At 39.2% G+C, this 24986-nt stretch overlaps 1 protein-coding gene across 1 annotated transcript in view; it reads left to right on the plus strand.

Moving 5' to 3' along the window:
• Window positions 1–24986, plus strand: part of LOC129272589 (fibrocystin-L-like) — a 100685-nt gene that overhangs the window by 63962 nt on the left and 11737 nt on the right. Inside the window, exons 36-55 of the mRNA XM_064107388.1 lie at window positions 505–732; window positions 1417–1668; window positions 3015–3260; window positions 3702–3878; window positions 4718–4954; window positions 5710–5969; window positions 9569–9661; window positions 12124–12297; window positions 13012–13186; window positions 16125–16287; window positions 17123–17358; window positions 17909–18240; window positions 18987–19452; window positions 20151–20349; window positions 20898–21063; window positions 21665–22039; window positions 22219–22615; window positions 23228–23388; window positions 23855–23966; window positions 24376–24535. Coding sequence (XP_063963458.1) covers window positions 505–732; window positions 1417–1668; window positions 3015–3260; window positions 3702–3878; window positions 4718–4954; window positions 5710–5969; window positions 9569–9661; window positions 12124–12297; window positions 13012–13186; window positions 16125–16287; window positions 17123–17358; window positions 17909–18240; window positions 18987–19452; window positions 20151–20349; window positions 20898–21063; window positions 21665–22039; window positions 22219–22615; window positions 23228–23388; window positions 23855–23966; window positions 24376–24535 — 4609 coding nt within the window. The remainder of the gene's footprint in view (window positions 1–504; window positions 733–1416; window positions 1669–3014; window positions 3261–3701; window positions 3879–4717; window positions 4955–5709; window positions 5970–9568; window positions 9662–12123; window positions 12298–13011; window positions 13187–16124; window positions 16288–17122; window positions 17359–17908; window positions 18241–18986; window positions 19453–20150; window positions 20350–20897; window positions 21064–21664; window positions 22040–22218; window positions 22616–23227; window positions 23389–23854; window positions 23967–24375; window positions 24536–24986) is intronic.

Here is a 24986-nt window from a genome sequence, read left to right on the forward strand (position 1 = left end):
CCTAATTTCATAAAACATGTTACGATATCAAATTTGGAATAATGTCAAAAGCTACTGAAATCCTTTAATCTGATTGGTTGTTAGTAAATTTGTTATAGAAATTGAGCATTTGTTATTAGGATACAGTGCTAGATCTCAAAATATATCAGTAATCCTAAAGAAAATATATAATAGCGGTGGCGGGGCAGAATTTATTGACTGCATGGTTGTGATGAAAATTGGCATGCACTTTGCGTGTGATGTAATCGACTGAATGGTTTTTGTTTTCTACATAATGCTAATTTATATATGAATACACATCTTAATCCCTTTTAATCGTTAATGTTTCATAATGGCCCATCTTTTTGGTGTAAATACAAGTACTGATTATGGCATTTCAACCAATTTCACAATTAGAATAAGCATTGCTGAGAATGTAGATTTCATGATAATAATTGAATGGTGTGAGCACATGACTGTAAACTGACGTAATGTGATTCCCCATATTTTCATCTCGTGATGCAGTTTCCGGGAAGGGCAAGGGATCGCCGCAGGACGTGAGTGTGGCCCTGAACGTGTACCGTTGTTACTTTGAAGCGTGCATTCCACCAGTCCCTGAACCACCCCCTACTGGTCGACCAGATGATACTCTGTACTGGTCTGATCCGCGGGCGTGGGAGAATGTAACTGAAGGATGGGGTGGCCATGGGGGAGGGTTACCCCAAGATGGTGATGATGTGCAGATTCTACCAGGTATGAAGCCTCGTTTTGTTTTTGGGTGTTTGGGTAATTGTAATGCTATCTACATATTTCATCTTGGCTCAGATATATATTTTTTTAATTCTTAGATTATATACTTACAATGTTCCCGTTTGTCTTGCATATTTCACACAAGTTTTAATTATGATACAAGGGAACATTGTGGGCATACATGTATAACCTAAAAATATCAGACACGATTGACATTTTTGATAATAATAATAATGCTTTCCATGTTATTCATCTGAACTCTTATAGTTTTTTTTTTATATTTTTTAGAAATTTATATATTTACAATGTTCCCTTATGTCTTTATTGCATATTTAGCTTAAATTGTATCAATGACATGAGTAAGTTTATCTGACAATGATTTCAAACATTGGAAAAGAATGTTAGGACTTCTAGAAAGCCAAAGATGTGCTTTTATTTGACCATTTTGTTTAAGATCCATCTGAACTTTGCCTTTATAAGTCTATGGTAATTACAGAACTAAGTGCCCAATATGATTGATCAGCAACTTTCTTGGGAGGCTTTTCTTGTAGCATATAATCGGTGATTTTCATCGAATGAATTGTTTTGAGCCAATCAGATGCATTGATTTCAGTACCCTATAACAGATTTCAGTGGATAACATAACTGACTATGATACATGTATATTCCCCTGATTGCCTCGTCCAGGACTCTACGTCATTGCGAATGACAGTCTCCCGGTCATGAACAAGCTTTTCATCTACGGGGCTTTGGAGCTGAGCGATGAGCGGGACTTCACTCTGAGGGCCACTTACATCCTGATACAGGGTGGCCGTCTGATCATCGGGCACAACGATTCCGCGCCCTTCACGCACAGCGTCCACATCATCCTCGACGGCGACCACAACACCCCGGACTTGCCGCTGACCAGCAACCTGAACCTTGGCTCCAAGGCGCTAGGTAAGTCCTTACCCATCATCGCCACAGAGGGCGTGCTTGCACTCTTGATCAGATCATGATCTGGGGATCGAGTGTTTCATCCACATTTTTCATCCGACAAGTTGTCAGATCTGACCATTTTCCTTGCTTTTGATTGGCTTAGATGCACCTTTACTCGGGAAACTGTCGGATGAAATAGGATTTGTGGGATAAAAAGTCTGGCAAGTCTTTTTATGAAACACTCCCGTCTTTACATAGATTGCTGGCAAGCACTGCAGCAAAAAAGCCTGCATTAAATGGCAACCTCCATTTGCAGGAGACTTTGTAGTCATCAATGAATTTGTGCAGGAAAGCGAAGTACTTCTAAAGTTCAATTTCACTCGTTACATAATAGTAATGAGTGCACTTGCTTATTTAGCATTTATCCCTTACTTTATTAGAAGTCTCCAAGCACTTTTCAGTTATCCCCGGTATTAGCAGAGCAGCTGAGTATTAGATTTGAATTTCAATGTCATGCAAAGCTAAAATAAGAATACCCCATGTTTAAGTTTCTGATAAATTCATTTTCATCAGTTGCTTTGCTGACATTTGTTCCCTTAGAACGTTGAATATTAATGGTTGGTAGAACGTACTGGAACCGTGTTGAACATTACACTGTATTTTCTCAGGATAATGGTCCCGTCAATGGGGTAAAAAGACCACAATCTCAATTTTACAAGAAATGTACGACCTATGCCCTATATGAATGGCTTTCCTGTGTGAGTTCTCCCTGTGTCTTATTAGGCCCGCACACACTATGTGATGTAATCACACTATCATCCGCATGCAACAAAATCACAGGGTGCGCCAACCTGCAACGCGCTGCGATCGCGATCTGATTTATTGCAGAAGAATCGCAGACTAAATCTCAGACATTTGACATGTCAAATCTTCCTGCGATACGACGTCAGCCAGTATACAATACGATGACATCACAACCGCTTTGCTGTGCTGCTGCAGCGCAGACAACATGTGCATTAAAAGAGGAAGTGCCACTGAGGATGCAGCGAGTAGCGGAGCTGTAATTCAGCGTGTACAATGGCCTGCGATGCAATTGGTAACTTGTTTAAATTGGATCCAATGCAATCGCATCACATACATGTAGTGAGTGCTGGGCATGAGTTCACACTGTATGAAAAGTTGCAATGGTCTAGATTTATCATGGTTTGAAGTGAAGAAAGATTAGAGTAAAATAAGGGTTTGCCTACAAATAGTTTGGTAATTTTGTGGGATTCCAACTGCACTTTACATGTAATCTATATGACCTTTTGTAAGATTGGCACAGATCAGACTTTTTGGTAGGTATAAACCTCATTGCTCTTTTTCAGGGGTATTTGGCGCACTGGACATTCATGGGAATGCTCCGGACGTCACCTGGACACGCCTTGGCACGACGGTCAATCCCGGAGACAGCTCCATCTTGTTGGAGGAAGATACAAACTGGAAGGTAGGAGACGAGATCGCCGTGGCAACCACTGACTATGAAACTTGGCATACAGAGACCTTTACTATCCAAGAAGTCACCAACGCAAGGACATTTGTCCTCAATTCCACTTTCCAACATCGACATGCAGGTAAGAATTATGATTCCCTCGTATTCTGTCTATTGCCCACTTGGTCGTATCCTTACAATTATGGTCTAATGAGAACAATTATAATTCTTTTTTCTAGATAGGGATCTGAATTACATTTATTATTGAAATACATGTATTTATATATACCTCTACCTAAGTATGCATAAATCCTACAATATTATATCGAATTGAAGTATTCCTTAAGTTTATTCTGTTTTTGTATATGTATGGTTGTTATTATGTTGATTCGTTGAAATTGAAAATAAAAATTCTTTTGTTTTTATATGTATATCCTGTCATTTCCATGAAGGTTAGTAAAATGAAGGGAAGCTGTGTTATTCTATGTGTTGATTTTGAAGGTATTTTCACCATTTTACGTCAGATCTCTGCCCGCATCATCTCAGTTATTTATCACTTCTGGCATTCTCATTCTTTCCACAGCTGCTACGGAGAATGAGGGTACCCCTCAGGAGTACAGGATCGCAGTAGAAGTTGGACTTCTGACTCGCAATATCGTCATCGAGGGAGCACGCTACGATGAGCAGTTTACAGAGTTATTTGGTGCAAGAGTGTTGGTCGGGAGTTTCTTCCAGGAAGAAGAACAGAAAATCTATCAAGGTACTTGGATAGTACATTGTAGCATAACTTTCTCTCTCTTACAGTATCTCTCTAGCAGAACTCGCTATTTCTGGTCTTTATCCCCCCAAAACAACAAACAAACAAACAAGATGTATAACAAATTAGCTCTATTTTCCTGTATGTATTTAAAGTTAAGGGCGCAATAACATTTGATTCATACAACCTGGATATTGTCGGTAGTAATATTGGTCCATATTGTGATTTGTGACGAAGCTAGATGCTCCCATTGGCCATTCGGCAAGAGAAAAGGATACAATGGGAAGGGATGTCGCTCTGGAGGGCATATTATCTATGGTTGAGGGATTGGTTAGTACATACATGTATATCAGGGTATAACTTTCCCAATTAGGGATTTTTGTCATGAATTTTTATTTTTCCGAGAGTACATGTATTTACAAGCACTTTGAACTGGATTTCCCCATTCTTTCTTACTGTATCAGGAAAATAGTGGACAATGCTTATTTAATCAATATTCCATTTCCACAAAAGGAATGAATGGTGGATTAAACAATGATAACACTAACGTTGATCAGTATTTGAAAAATTACGACACAACCATTTCACAGTGACGTGTGGATGAAACCACGATAACACTAAAATTGAAAAATATTTGAAAAATTAAGACATAACCATTTCTCAGTGACATGTGGATTAAACCATGATAACACCAAAATTGAAGAAAAAAATGAAAAGGTACATGTATGACTTAACCTTTCCATACTGATGTGTGGATTAAACCATGACAACACCAACACTGAAAATATTTGAAAAGTTACAACGAAACCATTTCATCATTGCTTATTTTTTGTTTTTACCAGGGAGTGCTCACATCTCAAACGTTCAGTTCAGATACACCGGGCAGGAGGGTTGGGTGGAGAGCTACGATCCTCGTTTCTCGCTGGCCTTCCTGGATCTCCTTGACCCCGCGAGCCAGACGACGCCATCGTCGGTGACCGGCTGCAGTTTCCACCATGGTTTTAGCACCGCTATTGCAACGTACAGCTCCAACAAAGTGATTATCAAAGATAATGTCATCCATCACACGATCGGAGCAGGTGGGTGTTCGGGCTATTGTTTCATAAAGTTGTTTGTAAAGGCCCTGTCACATTATATTGTTCCATGCGAGCCGTGTGCGTGACTTGCGGATTACTATTTTTGCTACACGCAGGTTGCCCGCATTGCCAACATCTTGCACGTATCCCGCATGCAGTTGCCCGAAGCAGCGCTTGCAAGTCTGATGTGGCTGCAGAAAAGATTTGAACTTTGTATCACCCGCAAGGCTTGCACGGAACAAAGTGACAGGACCCTATTAAAGTTATGCACGACTTCGCAAACAACTTTACGAACGACTGTTGACCATTTCTTGGGTGCTCACTCGAGTTCTCATTTTGATTTCCATCTGGTAAAGGGTAGATTAAAATTCTCATTGCTAACAAGCATGTTCATGTGGGATGTGACAGAATTATTCCATGAAATGCAGCTCTAGTTTCAGTTGTAGCTCTGTTTTTAAGTTGATAATTCGTTATTGTAGAGTTCTAGAGACGTTTGACAGAATAAATGTCAGATTCAATGTAAGCATGTGTAATTATTAATATTATATGAATTATTACTGCTGATATTATTGTTATTGTAGTAGTAGTAGTATTTAAGATATTATAATTATTATTATCACTATCCTCATCATCCTCATCGTCGCTACCATCACCACCATCATCATCTTCATTATTATAATATCGTTATTGTTGTATAAGTATTAGTGGGATTATCTTATCATGATTTTGATTATTATTATCATCATAATTATTAATAGGGATCATCATCTACCGAAGTGATGATGTCGTCCTGAATAACAACCTGGTGATGCTATCCATCTCCAAGGCAACCTACCAAGACCGCTTCCAGAGTGAGAATATCGACTGGTTTGGCAGCATCACCGTGGAATCGGCAGACAACCTTACGATGCGCGACAATGCCATTGGTGGCTCGGAGAAGGCAGGCATCATGATGGATGGGGAGAAGTGTGGGGTAGCCTCGCAATACAGCGGAAATGTGATACACTCTGCCATACAGGTGATTTGGTTCATACATGTATATACATGTAGTCACTTATGTGTAGGAAAAGTTCCAAACCACTCTTCCATTCATTCGAACTCAGGGCCGTATTTGTCATACTTTGCCACTTTGCCGAGTAAAGTATTTTGAAACTGTAGAGGCATTTTAAAAAACGGTTCATGGAATAATTCCAGTTTATTAGCTTCATAAAATGATACATCGGATCTTCAGTTAGAGAGCAGATAATGAGAAAAATCAGCTCATACATGTACCTACATGTATAGCTAATTAATCACCTGTTTATCCATTGTGACGTCAACACGCAGAGGGTAAAATATGTGAAGATCATGATGTGCACAAACATAACTGAGGAACGTCCTTAAAGGGGAATGAAACCTTTGGAACAAATAGGCTTGTGTCGAAACAGAAAAATCAAAGAATAAGAACAAAGAAAGTTTGAGAAGCATCGGACAAATAATGAGTAAGTTATGAGCATTTGAATATTGCAATCACTAATGCTATGGAGATCCTCCCATAGGCAATGCGACAAGGATGTGTGATGTCACATGTGAACAACTTTCCCTTTGGTGGACTATAAAATACCCTCAAAATGTCTCTTTTTGCTTTTTATTATTCAGGTGATACAAACTCTTTATCCATTATGTACATGTATTCTTTAAAAATCTGTATTACATGCCCTCCTATAGAAAGAACACATGATCTACTGATAGATGTGATAAAAGAGGAAGTTTAAGTGAAATATATACTAAAGTAATGGGGAGAGTTGTTCACAAGTAACATCACACATCTTTGTCGTATTGCCAATATGAGGATCTCCATAGCATTAGTGATCGCAATATTCAAATGCTCTTAACTTTCTCATTATTTGTCCGATTTTTCTCAAACTTTCATTGATCTGTTTCTTTGATATTTTTGTTTTCACACAAGCTATCTTGTTCCGAAGGTTTCATTCTCTTTTAAGTGCGAATCTAAGTCATACTTAAATCTTTGTGAAACCACCCCCCCCCCCCCCGTCTACTTTCAAGTTGGTGTAAGATTGTTCTACCCTACATTTGGTCTATTACTTACTTTAGTCTAATTAATATTTTATCTAATGCCCAGTTAGTCTAACTTCCACTCTGTCTTCTAATCACTGTTTACTTCATCAAATTATAATTTGGTTCATAAAAGCATGTAGTTCATCTATCCATACTGGCAAATTGGTGTGAGACCAAGTGAATATTCATGAGACGAACTGGGTGTAGCCTTACTGCAAATTAGACCAAAATTGTAAATGGGCTAAATGGCAATTGGACCAAATGGCAATTTGACCAAATGGTTCAATAGAGAAATTGGTTGTAAATGAAGTAGGACTAGACTGTGTGGAATAAAACCGAATGGTATCTAGACCAAGTGTGTATAGACCAATCAACAATTTACCATTGACTTTTATTTATTTGTTATTGTGTTTTTATACCTGTGGTTGCTTCATACTCCAAAGCCTAATTTAAAGGTGTACTCCAAGCTGAAAATGATATGATGTGAACAGATAAAAAAATCAGACAAGCAAATCACTGATAATTTCATCATTATCGGACAAGGAATAACAAAGTTACAACAATTTAAAAAATTGTGTTATTTCGGTGAAAGGGTTCTATGCATGTCTTCATGTGAGCAAACTGATGATGTCATATCCCCACTTGTTCCTTTGTATTGTATTACTTGAAATTAAATTAAAAATTTTCCTCAATGAATAAAATTAAAACAACAACTGATTTAATGCATTTGATTTTCTTATTTATATTATGAGGGAGATGTATTATATATCATGCACACATGGACATTTATGCGAAAATGAAATGATTATGATTTCTTGTAATAACATATTAAAAAAAGGCAATTGGGGATTTGACATCAATAGCCCACCTTTTGAATATTCAAAACGGGCTCATGTATGATGTGGATAATAAGATTAAAATATGTGTTAGTATTTGATAAATTTTGTTATTTTACATGATGTACTAAAACATTTGAATATTCATTTTTTTAAATATATTTAAAGAAATATATATGAAGAATACTGGTAGATAGACTGTAATGTACATGGGTTGTTTTACAACCAGGGCAACCCATTTTTACCCATTTAACTATTAAAAGAAGTTGTTTTTTTTTTCCTGAATTTTTGTTGGTGTGTTGTAAACAAGTGAAATGATATTTCTTTAAAATGTTGACGCATAAGGTCACCCGCTTATTTTTCTTATAGAGGTTCAATCATTTAATCAGTTGTTCTGTCAATTGCCTAATTTTTCAGAGAAGACACATCAAGGACTGAAAGAGATTTGACAACATTGGAATGTGAACTTGAAAAAACAAAAGAGGATATTGGCAAAGAGAACATTCAAAGTTTGTTGCATGTGTACAAGTTTTCTTATAGACAAAAGCATTATTAATCAAGTAATGTCTATAAACCCTCTGTAAAATCCATAAATTCAGAAAAGACATTTTGGACAGAATCGACTCCCCATTTTTGTCTCACCTGCATAGCAGAGTGAGACTATAGGCGCCGCTTTTCCGACGGCGACGGCGGCGGCGGCGGCGGCGACGGCGGCGTCAACACCAAATCTTAACCTGAGGTTAAGTTTTTGAAATGACAGCATAACTTAGAAAGTATATGGACCTAGTTCATGAAACTTGGCCATAAGGTTAATCGAGTATTACTGAACATCCTGCCTGAGTTTCATGTCACATGACCAAGGTCAAAGGTCATTTAGGGTCAATGAACTTAGACCATGTTGGGGGAATCAACATCAAAATCTTAACCTAAGGTTAAGTTTTTGAAATGTCATCATAACTTAGAAAATATATAGACCTAGTTCATGAAACTTATACATAAGGTTAATCAAGTATCACTGAACATCCTGCATGAGTTTCACATCACATGACCAAGGTCAAAGGTCATTTAGGGTCAATGAACTTTGGCCGAATTGGGGGTATCTGTTGAATTACCATCATAACTTTAAAAGTTTATGGATCTGATTCATGAAACTTAGACATAATAGTAATCAAGTATTACTGAACATCCTGTGCAAGTTTCAGGTCACATGATCAAGGTCAAAGGTCATTTAGGGTCAATGAACTTTGGCCAAATTGGGGTATTTGTTGAATTACAGCCATAAATTTGAAAGTGTGTTGGTCTAGTTCATAAAACTTGGACATAATAGTAATCAAGTATCACTGAACATCCTGTGCGAGTTTCAGGTCACATGATCAAGGTCAAAGGTCATGTAAGGTCAAAGAACTTTGGCCACGTTGGGGGTATTTGTTGAATTGCCATCATATCTCTATAAGTGTATTGGTCTAGTTCATAAAACGTGGAAATAAGAGTAACCAAGTATCACTGAACATCTTGTGCGAGTTATAGTAGTTTTCAAAATCAGCACTGCTGCTATATTGAATCGCGTGATGCAGGTGAGACGGCCAGAGGCATTCCACTTGTTGTTTAATAGTAACAAAAATAATCATGTTGTCAGTAGCTTTGTGGGTGTCAAATATTCAATGAAAGGTTAGACAATCTTTAAGACTAATCGCTAATGTACATGTACCTCTTTGTATTACAGGGTGTGTTGCTCTTTGAGATGAACCAGAAAGGATGTACTTCCGTGGCTAATCTCTTCATATATCGCTGCTTTCACTATGGCATGTACTTCCAGGTAAATTTTCTTGATTTTTTTAAATAGTTTATGCTTATTATTATTTTTTTTTCTTGCCCAGTAATTTTTGTTTAATTCGCTCTTGCTGGTATCTCAATACAGATGGATATGATTGGATGCAGATTGTAAGATGAGATAGATTGCAAGATTACAATAATACAGCGCGTCTACGGGCATTTGTAAGCACGCTGTTTTCTATTTATGATTAATACTTGGGGATAAAATGCAATGGGCATTATAGAGAAAAAATCATTAAAAAAATAAAAAGGAATTTTTAAAATGTTTGATACTCATAGTGAAAGCTGGTGTTCGCCTCCAGTTGACCAACTCGCAACTGAAAAATCCTCTTAAAAAGGTATGTTTTGAGTAGTCTTAAACTGACCAACAGACTTGGCATTATGACTGTGAGGGGGTTGCTTATTCTAAAGAGAAGGGGTAGTTGAAGGAAAGGCGTGGAAACCATATTTTGTCAAAGTTTGAGGTCCAGGAGTGAATTTTTTTGTAGATGATGAGCGGAGGGGTATTGAGGAGGTACGAGAGCGTAAAGAAATGAGATCTGAGAGGTATTGGGGGGATCGACCATTAAGAATTTTGTAGGTAAGGACGAGGACTTTCAAGAGAAGAGGATGCAGAATTTATGCTCAGATTTTCCACTGAGAGACACTAGTCTAGCAGCATAGTTTTGAACCAGATGAATTGCAAATAGGTACAGTACATGTACATGTACAGTGTATGTACAGTATGAGGGAGGTTAGAAACTATGGAGTTACAGTTTTGAAAAATGATATGATGCAGACCTGCAAATATGCTTGATATGATTGTGAAGAGTAACTTGAGACAGCTTTCTCACTACCGTCCTAAAACTAGTTTACTGGAAACTAGTTTAATGTGTAATGACAACGGTCGAAGCGGTCTTAAAAGCGATCTTCCAAACCGGTTCAGAAAACCACCTCGCGATGTAGTTTTGAAGATCACTTTGCTTCGTTAAACTGGTTTTAGCGTGAGGACACAACCATTTTTCGGTAAGTGATCTTCGCACATTTCGAGCGCACTACTCCAAACACTGTATGTGGAATCCCTACGCTGCAGTTTCAAATTTCACGCGATAAATGTCATCTCATTGAGAGTGTTCCCATAGCAACAAGCCCGCTTTACATGAAGTGGTTTTGAAAACCACTTTCGGGTGATAAAATAGGAACGCTAGCAAAGCGATCTTCCAAACTGGTTTCCTTAACCAATTTCCAGTGAACTAGTTTTAGAGGTTATAATGAGAACGGTGTCTAGATTGTTATCAATCATCACACCTGTCTAGTAGTAGTACATGTACATGTACATGTACATGTATATGTAATAGTCGTAATAGTACATGTAGTAGAGGTGGTGAATTGCCAATTCGTCTTTTTGCCAACTCGTCCACTCATCAAATTGTCTACTTTCATTTAGTCTAATGCCATTCCGTCCATCAACACTTCGTCTAGATCAACCTTTAGTCCAATAACCATTTGGTCCAATCATCAGTTTGTCTAATCACCAGTTCATCCATAGCCATTTGTCTCTTAACCAGTTGGTCTAATACCCATTTTATTTTGCCCAGTTAAGTTTTAGTCCAATTAGACCAAATGGTACAGTATATGGACTAAATGGCTGTTCGACCAACTGGTTATAAGACGAAATGGTGAGTGGACAAAATGGCAATTAGACCATGTGGATAGTGGACGAATTGATGGTAGAACAAATGATTTAGACAAGTTGGCAATTAGAAGAATAAGCATTTGACCAATTGAATATAAACTGTAGTAGTTGTAGTAGTATGTAGTAGCTATACAATCATGCATGCCAATTTCATGAGATTCTTTATCCCTTTAGGGGAACCTAGGTCCCATAGCACAAAGGCTAGCAATTAATCGTATGCTTGATTTTAACGATTGATTGTACATTGTAGTCAATGCAATCAATCGTCAAAAAAATGTATACATTGATTGCTAGGCTTTGTGTCACCGGCCCGAGATGACTCTCTTCCCTAGGACGCTGTGCAAACTTTGATATTCAGGATGTAGTAAATAATAATAATAGCCAATTTTTATAAAGCGCTTTTCCCAGAATGGCTCAAAGCGCGTTACAGCATATTATTACCCCGGTCATTGGATTCATTTCAATCCTGCACGAAAAGTGCACAATTTCCACTCCCTGGGGAGCATTCCTTGCATTCATCGCAGCCTCATTATGGAGCTGGCAAAATCAAACATACAATATCTTTCGCATCCTAGCGGGTACCCATTTAGCACCTGGGTCGAGAGTGGCAAAGTGTGGATTAACGCCTTGCCAAAGGACGCTAGACCGCGGTGGGATTCGAACACACAACCCTCTGTTTACAAGGCGAGAGTCAGAACCACTACACCACGGCTCTTCCACTATAAACCGAAAGTCTTCTCAACAGCACCTTTTCTCTTCCCAATCCTTAGGTCAATTCCGATCTCCATGTGACAAATGTGACTCTGGCAGACAACAGAAATGCCATCTGCCCGATGTTCTACCATCCCCAAGCCTTGACACACAGGAAGCAAGACAAACTCTTCGAGGTCACCAACTCTCTCATCAGCGGACATAGCAGCAGCTTCGACTGTGATGCAGATGAGGTAAACTTTTGTTTAATTTCCCGTCGCCTACCGGCACTGGGTGATCCCTGTTCAAAGCCTCTGGGAATTACAGAATTCAGAAGTCAAAAGGCCCGTATTCTGAACTCGGGTTTAAATCAAACCCTGGTTTAAAGTTGTGGTTTAACTATGGAGAGCCAATTGGGGCACGAATCCCTAACTGTAAACATTCAATTTATTAACTCATATGACAACCAGATTGTTCATAATTGTCTGGGAATGTTAATTGAAGTATTTTTCCTCATTATGAAAGCAAAAGGAAACAAAACAGCAAACATAAGAAATATACAATATAAACAGAATTTTTGGCTTCCCATAATTTTAGCACAGAGTTAGACCGTGGTCTAAGTTAAACCTGACTTCAGAATACGGGCCAAAGGGCATTGTCTCCCTGAACATCTTAAATGTTACATGTACATGTTTGTCTATCTTTCAAGTATAACGATTCAATTTTCTCCATGCATTCTACATACATGTACATGCAATCTTTTTTTTTTTTCATTTTATAGCCCGTATTTTATTCTGGTAGGTCTCGAGGTGAAGTACTGTCAAAGTTTTGAAATTTACAGTCTAATACATGTATACATGTAATCCACAAGATTCACTGTTGACCGCATTTGTCCGCGTTGCATGCCTTGATGACATGTCAGGCAGACCCTTGTACCTCGGAGTGACCAAGGTGTCGTTTTCTTTTAGGTGGCGCCGGAAGTAGCTGGCTTTGAACGAAAGCATAGACCCTCTGTGACACCAGAGGGCGGTGTGATTGGTATCCTTCTCACCACATTCATGTCTGATAACAACGGTGCTGCATTCTTTGCATTCAGGAGCATCCACAATTACCCCGCTATTGGAGGAAACAACCGCATCTCAGGTAAGCGATATTCCATGGCTGCCAAGTCTCTTGGGAGTCGTTTCATAAAGCTGTTCTTAAGTTAAGAGCGCCTTTAAGAACGACTGGTGAACCCATCCTATACGCCCTAAACAATCACCAATTCAATACCATTTCCCACAAGAAAGGATCATCAGTCATTCTTCAAGTCGCTCTTAACTTACGAACAGCTTTATGAAACACCCACCCGGATTGTCACGGAGACTCCCTGATCCAAAGATTACCAATTTAAAAGCAAAAAATGCAGATTTTCAACATCTCCCTGACCCACACACATATTTTTTCCCGTTGGATTGTGTGTTATTGTGAGCGATCTCCTGACATGTATTTTCTCAGCAAATTCTCCCCGAGAGACGAATATCAAAGTTGGCAGCTCGAACGTTCTTCATGATCATCCTGAGAATAAGATTCAGATGTACATGTACATGTCCATGTAGGCCTACAGTTTTGAGAAATCAAGACAAGAGTGACCAGTTAAAAGTGAGAGGTTTTATCTATTATGCGCGTAATAAATCAATCTTGTTATTAATAGATGGCTTCTGAACAGCATGCACACGGGATTCATGCCTCTGCCATTACCAGATCAAAAATATATTCACATCTAACTTTGTAGTGACCTCTATGACATTTCACCTCGACATAATGACCCAAAATCAAATCAGAGCATAGTCACTCACAAAGTCTAGTTTAAATTTGGTCCCCTTAAATGGTATATTTGTCACTGCAAGAATGATAGGTTTTCAGGTACAGGTCTATAATGACTTCCCTGACCTTTTACCTCATGACCCCAAAATCTAATGAGGTCATTGTTACTCCCAATTCAAATATAAGCCAAGTTTGAAGTTTGTCTCTTTACACTTCGAATCAGTGATAGGTCAATAAGCCATCACGTGACCATAGCTGCGAGGATCGCATTTGTAATATATACAAGGTTTTGACGTCACCTCAGTGAATATAACTGTGTTGTATTGTCAATTGCGGCATTGTATTCACTAAGGTGACGTCACTTGCTGCTTACAAGTTGCGTAATCAGGTAGTTTATTTGAAATACGATGGATCAGAGCTGTAGCAAGAATTTCGGGTTGGAGCCAGATGAATGCAATCTCTGATGGCGAATCCACTTAGACTATACATCCCGGGGGGGCCACTCCCATTGACGAGTGGATACTATGCGCGACCATGTGGTCTCGAAAAGCACCCTAAACACGTATTTTCCATATTCTGAAAATGCACCCCTTAACAAGTATTGGCGTCTAGCTGAAACCCTACCCTTAACAAGTATTGGAAACAAAATGATACTCTTGGCAAGTATTCCCTGAAATGAACCCCTAAACAAGTACAGCGATATTTTATTGTTATGTCACGGGTCCGTCGGTCGTCGGTTTTACCTTTACACACCATTTGGTTTAGTACGGCCCCATGCACCTTCCACACCTCTTGCAAATCGGACTCTAAACACGTAGTGTTGGGGCAAAAAGGACATGCTTTATAAAACATTTCAATTTTATTTTATCATCCTCGCAAATTTGACCCTAAACACGTAGCTTTCCTAGCGAAATAGATACCCTTTTATCATTATTTTTGTGTTTTTGACACCCTTATCACGTTACGTACGTAACGTGCCCTATCTTGAAAAAGACATCCTTTTACATGTTTTTTGGTCACGCATGGTATCCACTCGTCAATGTAAGTGGCCCCCCCGGGCTATACATGTATAATATAACAGATATTGCCTGGTCTATTGTTTTAATACAAACATTTCAATTCCCCTCCGAAGCTATATTTTTCCCTTGGGAGAATATTTAAAACTTAGATGGTAGATGGACTTGGGGGACCTGCATGTTATGCTGCAGTCGGAGGTCACATGATAAGGTCAAAGGTCATTTTCAGGTCAACGTTAAAGTTTACGTGCAAGGCTCTTATGACAAGTGTTATTCCATCCCAGTCATTTCACAATAAAGTTTTGATATAATTCTGTTGCGTGCCCTCGCAAATCACGATATTTCTGGTTATTTTCATAAGTGGGCGAGACACAAAATCGCTTTTGCCTTGTTAAAATACCTGAAATCAGGGAAAAATGCCTCAAATGAGGGATAAAATCAGGGAATTTTGATCAGCCCAAAAGTAAAAAGCATGGTAGTCAGTCAGACTCTGTTATATTTTGTTGCATTTCAAAACAACATCCAATAAATGACTGGTTATGGTGTTATAGTTATACATTATTGTTTTTCTACTGAAAATACATGTACAATGTAATTCACTGCAACGACTTAGAAAACATGCGAACTTAGGAATGGGTTTTACTAATTATTAGGGAAAAATTATGGAATTTTGTTTTCTTGAAAGGCTGGGAACCCTGATATATACCATCATTTGCAAAAGACCACCTGAAAATGTGTGTGTGTATATAATTGTGATGTACATGTACTGTAATTGTTTCATTAAAAATGGCTTGACAGATTTGTATATTATTTGTTTTTGCTGATTCTGTGTTTCATTTTAATGGTTAAAGGGAATAATTTGCAAAAAAATGTCCAGTAGCTTGACTAATCAGTTTGTTTTAAAAAGTATATTTACTTCAGTTTTTTTTAAAAGGATTAGTCAAGCTTTTGGACAATTACTTTAAACTTATTTCTCTTTAACAATCATTGAAATCAAAGACGGAATCAACACCAACAAAAAATATATAGGCCAGTTTTTGATGAATCTATAACAGTGTATAACACTTACATGCGCTTCCTACACAAATTTTCAGGTGGTCTTTACACTTTTGCAATTGACGGTATACATGAAATGATGCATTTAAGCTTTGACCGAACGACCCCAAAATAATATCAGATTATCATTGCTCCTACATGCATACGTGTACATGAACCAAGATTGAAGTTGATCCCTCAAATGGTTCTTTAACATGGTGCAGGTGTGACTTTCATGAATTTTGATGACCACTGCGGGAGGCGGGGCCGTGTTTTCATGACCAATTCTTTCAGCGATGACGCCACCCACCCGACCGAAGTCCAGAATATAAATCTCATCTCATCAAGCAAGGAGAGCCTGTTCTTCATTCACAGGCCACCAGTGGAGTAAGTTAGGATATGCCTTCAGTCTTTACAGATTAAATATGTTTAACTTTTTCTCTCGGCCTTGAAGTACATATACAGTAGTGGTGCCGGTGGGTGTTTCATAAAGCTGTTCGTGTTAAAGTTGCGAGCGACTTTATGAACGACTGGTGATCCTTTCTTAGGAAATCTGGAAAACTGATGTTTATCATTTACCACAACAAAGGATCACCAGCTTATCGTAAAGTCGCTCGTAACTTCAAATGGCTTGATGAAACACCCACCTGGTCTGAAAATGAGGATAGTCCTAGAAAACATGGATATCCTCATAAACCATGGCAAGACAAATCATTTCAACAGGTCAACGAAAGTTTTGTCTATCGGCCTCGCCACATACAGGATTTCATGGTGACTTTCCTGATCCCTCATTGGTTTGCTGCGCGAAAACTGGGTGGTGTGTCAAATTTTTTCGTAAATTGTGCATGACTTTTACACACAACTGGGAACCCTTCATGGGTGCTTCATCAGATTTTCAATCATTTTGTTTCCCTTCAGATACTGGTAAAATCCTTTGTTTGTAGATGAAATTTATTACTTTTGTTATTCTTGAATGGAAAGCTCAGTATTTTCTGTGGCACTGCACTCCCAATATGTTGAAACATGGAGAATAGTACTTCATTAAGTACAAGAAAGGGTCACTATGCAGTCACCCGTGAAATCATGCGTAACTTGAGAACATCTTTATGCAACGGAACGGTGCGGAGTGTGATTTCTGTTAAATAGTTTCTTAGAATAGTGGCTCAGACTGCCGTTGAGGAACCTTATCTCGTTCCTATTACTTCTCATCTCCTCTTCATAGGAAAGTGGATCCATCAAACTGTGTCGACATGGACTGCGACGGTATGAAGAAGACCCTCGTGCGTGACCTGGACGGTAGCATGCTGGGAGCCGTCGGAACCGTCGCCCCGGACTCCGCCTTCGAATGGGGCGGTGATCCAAGGAGAGGACTTGGGGATTACAGGATCCCGAGAATGGCTCTGACTGATCCCACGACTGGTGATCAAATCAACATCAATGATAAAGCCCCTAATAAAGGTAGATCAAAGGATCAAGAAACAAGTACAGTCCTCAAATATCAGTGGAGCAGTTTGATCCTACAGACTTTGGAGAGTACATGTAGACTTTAGGATGTGGCCTGTAGGTACCCAAAGTAATATACCGTTCATCTGAAAGCCTCAGGTATCAGTCTCTCTGATGCTTGTTACCTTACCAATGATAACAATGGACCTCATATAGAGTGCTTTTTTATCAAGAAATATTGCTCAATAGGAAAACACTTATGACTTTTACAGTCAGGTAGTCGACACTTGTGCAAAGTTCTTAAACGATAGTACGTTATTTTTAATTGCTTATGCTTTAATTAGCAGCTGGTTACCATAAAGCTTAATTTGTTTACCTTGACAGCCAATCGCAGCTGATCGTTTAGCCTCCATTTCCTTTTTCGGTTCTCTTGTATCTCTTATATATTGTTTCATTCTAGCATTGTGTTTATTTGTGTGATTTTACTCTAATGAGTATATGTAGATGAAGTTAATGATTATAGGTGACTGGAGATATTACTACTGTCTCTGATGCTGTATTGCAGGTATCGTTGGAACCAATGGATCCGACTGTTCTTGGGTCGAATCCTGGCAGGCCTTCGAGTGCCACAACCTCGACCACATGATGTTTATTATTGAGAGCATGGATGCGGACACTGAGACAAGGAGGGTGTCCCCAGTGGCACTTCTTGCCGATGGCTACGTGGACCTGATCAACGGTCCCCAGGACCACGGATGGTGTCTGGGCTACACCTGCCAGGAGAGGATATCAACCTTCTACGCCCTGGTGGCAACAGGGAGAGAATACGAACTCTACTTCTCTGGCACCAACCCACAGGGACTGAGGCTTTATTTCCTGAATGCTGAAGACTCACAGGTAATCTGTTAAACTTTGATGATCAGGTGAAGATGATCCACAATTTTCTAAAAGCTTGATCAAAATTGTTGATGTCCTTTTATGTGCACCCCCAAATTATTTGTGCCCTAGCTAAAAAAAATAAGGTCTATCTCTAACCTCAGGAAGGGATCCAAATGCTGCCTAATGAGGAAAGTTTTCCTTTCAAATAGGGGGTGGGCAGCACTTTTCATAAAAGAAAGGGGGACATGACAATATTTGTGAATGGGAGAAAGAATGTCCCCTCTGAACTCCCCACGATTTGCAAAGGCAGATGGCCATACATGTGCTTCATCATGAATGTGATTATGATTACGCTCGCAATTATAATAATCATGTTTTTTTTAATTAAAATATCGATTGTGATTTCGATTATGAATATGATCATTTTGATTGTGTCTGTACAGTTCATCTGATTATAATTTCAATTACAGGTAATTATCGTAATTGTTGTTTTTATCCATGATGTAGAAGTGGGGCAGGCATTCATTTGGAGATATTTCTTTTATATTAGAGCTGTTACAATGTATGGCATCCTGGATGTCTACAAATGATTTTACAGAGGTGAACAGGACAAGTTCAGACTTCACAATAGGGTTTTAAGCACTCTGAGGTTGAGGGAATTAGTAGGGAGAATCCCTTGAATATGCCTTGTGGATTGTAAAATGTTCCCGAGAAATGTACACCTGTATATGTTATGGCATATTTCTTTCATTGTCTTTGACCAGACCATGGTGGTTGGTATCTGGTATGCGAACCCGCAGAAGCTGGACGTGTATAGCAACGATGCCTACATCCTGCCAAACAATGCAGAATACAACAACGACAACAAACTCACCTGGAGGAGGCCTCAGACACCAGGCCAGTTCAGGCCTTCCATCTCTTCCACCGTCAACGGGGAGAACTACTTTGACAGGGAGAGGCAGACGCTGTATTTGGTGGTGCGCGGCTCGAACATCGTGGAGATCAAGACGACCCCCGTTGTGATCGTGACTTTTGGGATGCCTTCCATCCCTGTGGATAACTTCTTTGAGGAGAACCTGAGCAGGAACCTGGCCAACCTCCTGAACATCAGCCCCGAGAACATCAGGATTGTGAACATCATCCGCGAGGACAGCAGGAGAAGGAAGAGGGCCACGAGCGGAACGCAGGTTGAAATTGAAATCACGGCAGGGAATGGAACGTCCTCAAACAGTAAGCACCCTTTGATCTAGCTTTGTGTAGAAGCTGTAGAGAATGGCTTTTCATAATATTGACGATAATGATAATATTCAGCTCTTGTAAAGTGTATATCTCAAACCATCCAATGTCACTGTGCTGTTCCAAATTGACTTGGATATTATTACCCTTTCTTCTGGCTTTTGCACCATGTGTATATAGGGCCTCTGTGTAGATCCATGTACATGTACGTGTTCATGTAGCACTCAAATGTGGGTTGAATGTGGTGGTGGTGGATGATGGTGATGATGATGATGATGATGGCAATGATGATGATGATGATGATGATGATGATGGCAATAATGATGATGATGATGATGATGATAATGATGATGATGAGCAGTTATTATAATGCCTTTCCTGCAATTGTAGGACTTTCAATTTCACAAGGCAATCAAAGTAATTAATTGGTAACTGCCAGAAGATGTAGGTCTTAATTTCTGAGTTTGAAAGTACAAGGGGATCATTTCATGAAAGGACATCTTAGACTTTTTTATATCTGAGTCCTGTTTCATCCGACAGTTACATGTACCATCAAAACAGTGCTTCTCAGCCAATCAAAATCAAGGGAAGCTGTCAGTTCCGACAACTTGTCGGCCAAAACAGTTTCATGAAACGCTCTCATGGGTTAGGACCTTCCAAAGATACAAAGTTCCTTTGAATTCGTCTTGCAGACGGAACTGATGCTGTTGAGGAGCTTAACGAGATACAAACTGCCTTAGCGAATGAACAACAACAAGGAAACCTCGGAGATAGCCTCAACATCACTATTGACTCGATGGAGATGACTGACCCGGTAGCACCGCCTGTCGACCCTACCGGTGGCGTCAGGTCCACAAATGGGACAGGGGGACCAGCTGAGGGGAACAAGACGTGAGTTTGGCCTCTCTTTCTGTTGGTTCCAACTCTTGGCTCCATATTTTTGACGATATTTGCATCATTTTCATTAATTTCATGATCACAATGAGATTGTGGAGAAAAAAAGTTTAAAGACATTTTGAAATTTATATCCAATTGTTTTAGAGCTGAAATGAATAGAATTTGTATTTCATGTTTGAAGGAAAATCATCTTTCTTACTCTCATATGGAGATGAATCAAGGAATGCTTTGTAAAAATCTACACTCTTTACCTAATTAAGTGAATCCACTTTATATGCCACATTAAATGTAAGGCCATTCCATTGGATAGAGTTTTATTGCAGACATGTTTTTCATTCTCTTTCTATTAATGTGCAAAATTTTGTCTTCCCTGTAGAAATTTGAGCTTTGCTTTGTACTTTAGGGTCCTCATACGAATTTGGATTATAATTAGGAGTACATTTAGAACAACGTCTGATAATGACACGTCTATAAAGTGAAAGCTGGATTCTGTGAACAATGGATGATCTTTAAACAAAACATGCTTAATTGACTATTTTTAGGTATACTGATCAACAAAGAGAGTTGGATGCAGCACGTCAGGAAGAACTGAGCCAACCTAAAGTGTATGTTACTCCTTCTGTATTGATAGTAGGAGCCAGTCCTACAGAGGGGAGTGAATACGCACCCTTCTCGACCCAACCCAAGGTCAAAGTGATAGATCAACAGGTACAGTATGCCGTTGGGGGAGGGGGGTGTATCATTTATTGGCAATTCAAAACGAATTCATATATTAGTTATAGAATCAATTTCAGTACACAATCTAACAGAGATAATTTATACAAATGCAATTCTAGTAGCAGTCTGCCCAGTGCATCAGTTCGTAGTCAGGGAATAGGAAAGCAAACTTATTCACTGTAGCCTGACGTATCGTCTGCCCAACCAACTGATGGACTGTGAATACTGGTGAAAATATAACATGACAATTACTGTTAGAGATAATGCTAAAGATGTACATGTACATGTAGGCAATAAACAAATTACACTGTATGATGCATTCACAGGGAAATTAGATTCTTGATATAAATTGTCATAACATTTAAAATTAATGTCTTAAAGACAACTGTGATATGAGAACTCAGCAACATTAATTCTTTGCTGTAAGCACATTTGAGCTACATGTACAGTCACAATATTATATTTAGTTGTACACCTGTAGAGAAATGTGTTTGTTTATTGTGAATTGTAGGATATGTTTTTTTAACCTTAGTTTATTTTACATGGAAACATATTACAATGCTTTACTCAATGATCACTTCTTATCCTACAGGGCAACTTGGTGACGCAACTTGGCTCTTCCTCCAATCCCTGGTTGCTAACGGCAACCCTTGCAGTCCGTCCTGCCGGCAGCACGGCACAGCTCATCGGCGACGTCACAATCCCCTTCCAAGACGGCTGGGCCAACTTTACCAGTCTGGCGATCACCAAGTTTGGCAGTGGTTACGTGTTGGAGTTTGCCATCACCTATCCCGACAGCTCGCCCTTGTCTTCTGTCAGGACCACCGCTTTCTCTATCACTTATCGTCAGCTGACCGGGGCGCAAGCTGGCCAGACAGGCTCGGTCTATGTCAACGAACCGTTCAGTGTTGAAGTCAAGGTCAGGGATGCTGCCTCTGGAGAGCTGGTCACAAACTTAAATGAATCGGTCAGTTAGTATTCTGCTTTATTAATAATCCTTTACAACTATGCCTCATTAAAAGCTGCCTAAAATCACAGATTTTGATATTCTTTAGCATTAGATTATTATAAATACAGGTATGAATGGGTTGATAAGGAGACAGATAGAAAAGCTTTATTGAAGCTTGTGCTTTATTCTATTTACAGGGTTACGATACATGGAGCGCTACTGCCTCGCTGTACATGCCAACTAACTACCGTGGTCATCTATTGGGTCAGAAAACGGTCGCTGTTGACCTCTCGACGGGCACTGCAACCTTCCCGAACCTCACCATTGACTTCATTGGCTATGGATACGTCTTGAATGTTGATATCTTTGCTGTCGGAACACAGGAATACTCGTTCTCCGCTCAGCTTGATCCATTTAATGTTACAGTGAGAGATGCAGTCCCGCATTCTGGATCTTCTGTTGAGGCAACCATACGCTTTGACAACGATTACTCGGTGGTTGAGGGGAAAGAAACCGCTTTTGTGAATAACTTTCACAACAACATCGGCACCCATCTTTCGAATGTAACCATTACAAACTACAAGGTTACTCAGGGTGAGTATGTATGTCGAGCTCGCAGTTCAAATAAACAAAAGTTGTATCAAACAGCAGAAAAGGTAAAAAAAAAAACCCAGTATGGATCTTTTATTCAAGAAAGCATATCAGGGCCCCGTCTTACAAAGAGTTGCAACTCATCCGATCAATCACAACTATGGATGGCCAGCAACGTCAACATCTAACATGCAAATTTTTTCAAAATATTCCCTCGATATGATGTATATTCCTACATTGATCGTTCTCTTGAAGACTCAGTGTGATTCTCTTTGTTTATTAAGGATATTGTGCACATTTCCTGTAGAAAAAAAATTATGGTACATGTATGGATGGATTTCCACACCGTTTAGACTGATTGGATCAATTGTAACTCATTGTAAGACTGGCCCAGATGTGATTTATCATCAGAAGATATTGATGATGCTATTTAGGGACTTATTAAAGTCTTGATAAGGTTTTTTTTTTTTCATTCATGCCTTTGTTGACGAGATCAAGGGGTGGAGGATGAGAGAAAGAAGCATGTAGTCAAATGCAATTCTTGTAAATACATATACATTAAAACATCTGATTGAGAAATGGCAGTGCTTTGACCTTTGACCCTTCACCTTTCAGGTTCAATCTTGCTGACGTTCACAATGACAGGGGACACCGAGGGCACGCTAGAGGTCCTCTACGATGACCTTCAGAGTGGTAACGTGGTCGTGGTCTTTGAAGGGACCACCCTGGAAGCCTCTCCCGTTCTGCTTGTCAATGGAGAGGAATATACCAGAAAGGTGAGATCGGAACCAAAGCATGGTTATTATCGTTTGTGCCAGGGATTCCAAGTGTTCGTATTTTTATGAAAGAATCTTGGAAGAGTGCTGGTATCGCCTTGGCTATCAAGGCTTCACACATCGCACTTGCTCAATCAAGCGCATGTATTTAACTTATATGCGATCCTAGCAACATTTGGTTGAATAAAAACTGCAATTTTCGACCAAACAGAATTGGAAAAATTTGCCTTTTATTTTCTTGCAATAGAGTACAGACCGACGCAGGCGTATTATCGTACAGATTTATGTCTGTCAAGTTTCATGATGATTAGTCAAGAAATACACAGCATCATACATATAGCTGAAACAGAAATAATCGAACAATAAATGCCTTCCACAACTGAAATTTTGCCAGTGTTGAGTCATACCTGGAATGCTTTGGAGTGGATGCAAAATTATAAACTTTGATGTTTTTTATTTTTCTCAGGCCCCATCAAAGCCTTTTCCAGTTTGGGCAATCATTGTTATCGTTCTTGTTGCTGTCCTCATGATTGTTCTCATCTTACTCATAGTCTTTGTCAAGTTCTTTCTCAAGAGAGGTAAGTTTTTTATCTATTTTTTTTATTGATTGATTGATTGATCTTCATATTTACTTATTTATTTATGTATTTATTTATTTATTTACTTACTTATTTATTCATTTATTGACATTTTTATCAAAGGAAAGGTTGTCCCATTGAAGCCAAATTGCCCTGCTTAACTCTTTATTATCCTCCTCAATACAGTGAAACCCATATACATTGTATGAAGACTGCCCATGGGAAACAAGAAGAGCAGTGTCTGTGAGGACAGGTGCAGTAATACATGTTTGAATAAGGAATACTGTTTATTGGAAACCAAACTTGTGGTCTGTATACATTGTATACAGATCCAATCTATGGAATTACTCAAGTGTGTCTGGCAGATATTTGTAATTGTCGCTGTTACCATTATTGTTTTGATTGATAGATTCTAAAGTCAAACATGTGGAGAGGGTGCCCCTGACGGTAGTAGACGGTGTCGAGAACAAGACCTATGTTAGGACGGACGTGAACCAGTCCTTGGATGTTAGTCCGACTGGAAGCAGGACTACTCTCCTCACTACCAATGCTGTTGAGTGGGATGAGAGGTAAGAATCCTTGTGATGGCCATGATGATGCTCACTTTCCTTTCTCTTCTGTATATCTTGAGCAACCTCATTTAAATCAACCTCAGCTGTAGGGACAGTGATTTTCCGCGATCGCGGAAAGCGGACGGAAATTCACGGAATCGGCCTATGAAACGGAAAGTGGCTTTTTTCTCAAAATACACAGAATAGCAACAGAAATTACGAATATCAACTGGAAAAACATGATCTCATTTGGCTACAACAATCAAGACAATCAACACATTGCACTCGAGCCCCTCCATCACTAGATTGTATCGAAATAAGTTTACACTCACGTCCGCATATAAGGCAGAAACACGGCCGTGTGTTGCTGCCCTCTGCGTTCGGTCATAATATCATGATCGCGGTGATTCAACAAATCCAAAATGGCGGATAGGCGGAAGTCGTCGACTGCTCAAAACGATGTCCAAAA

Source organism: Lytechinus pictus, chromosome 12, assembly GCF_037042905.1.
Source record: "Lytechinus pictus isolate F3 Inbred chromosome 12, Lp3.0, whole genome shotgun sequence".
Lineage (NCBI taxonomy): Eukaryota > Metazoa > Echinodermata > Echinoidea > Temnopleuroida > Toxopneustidae > Lytechinus > Lytechinus pictus.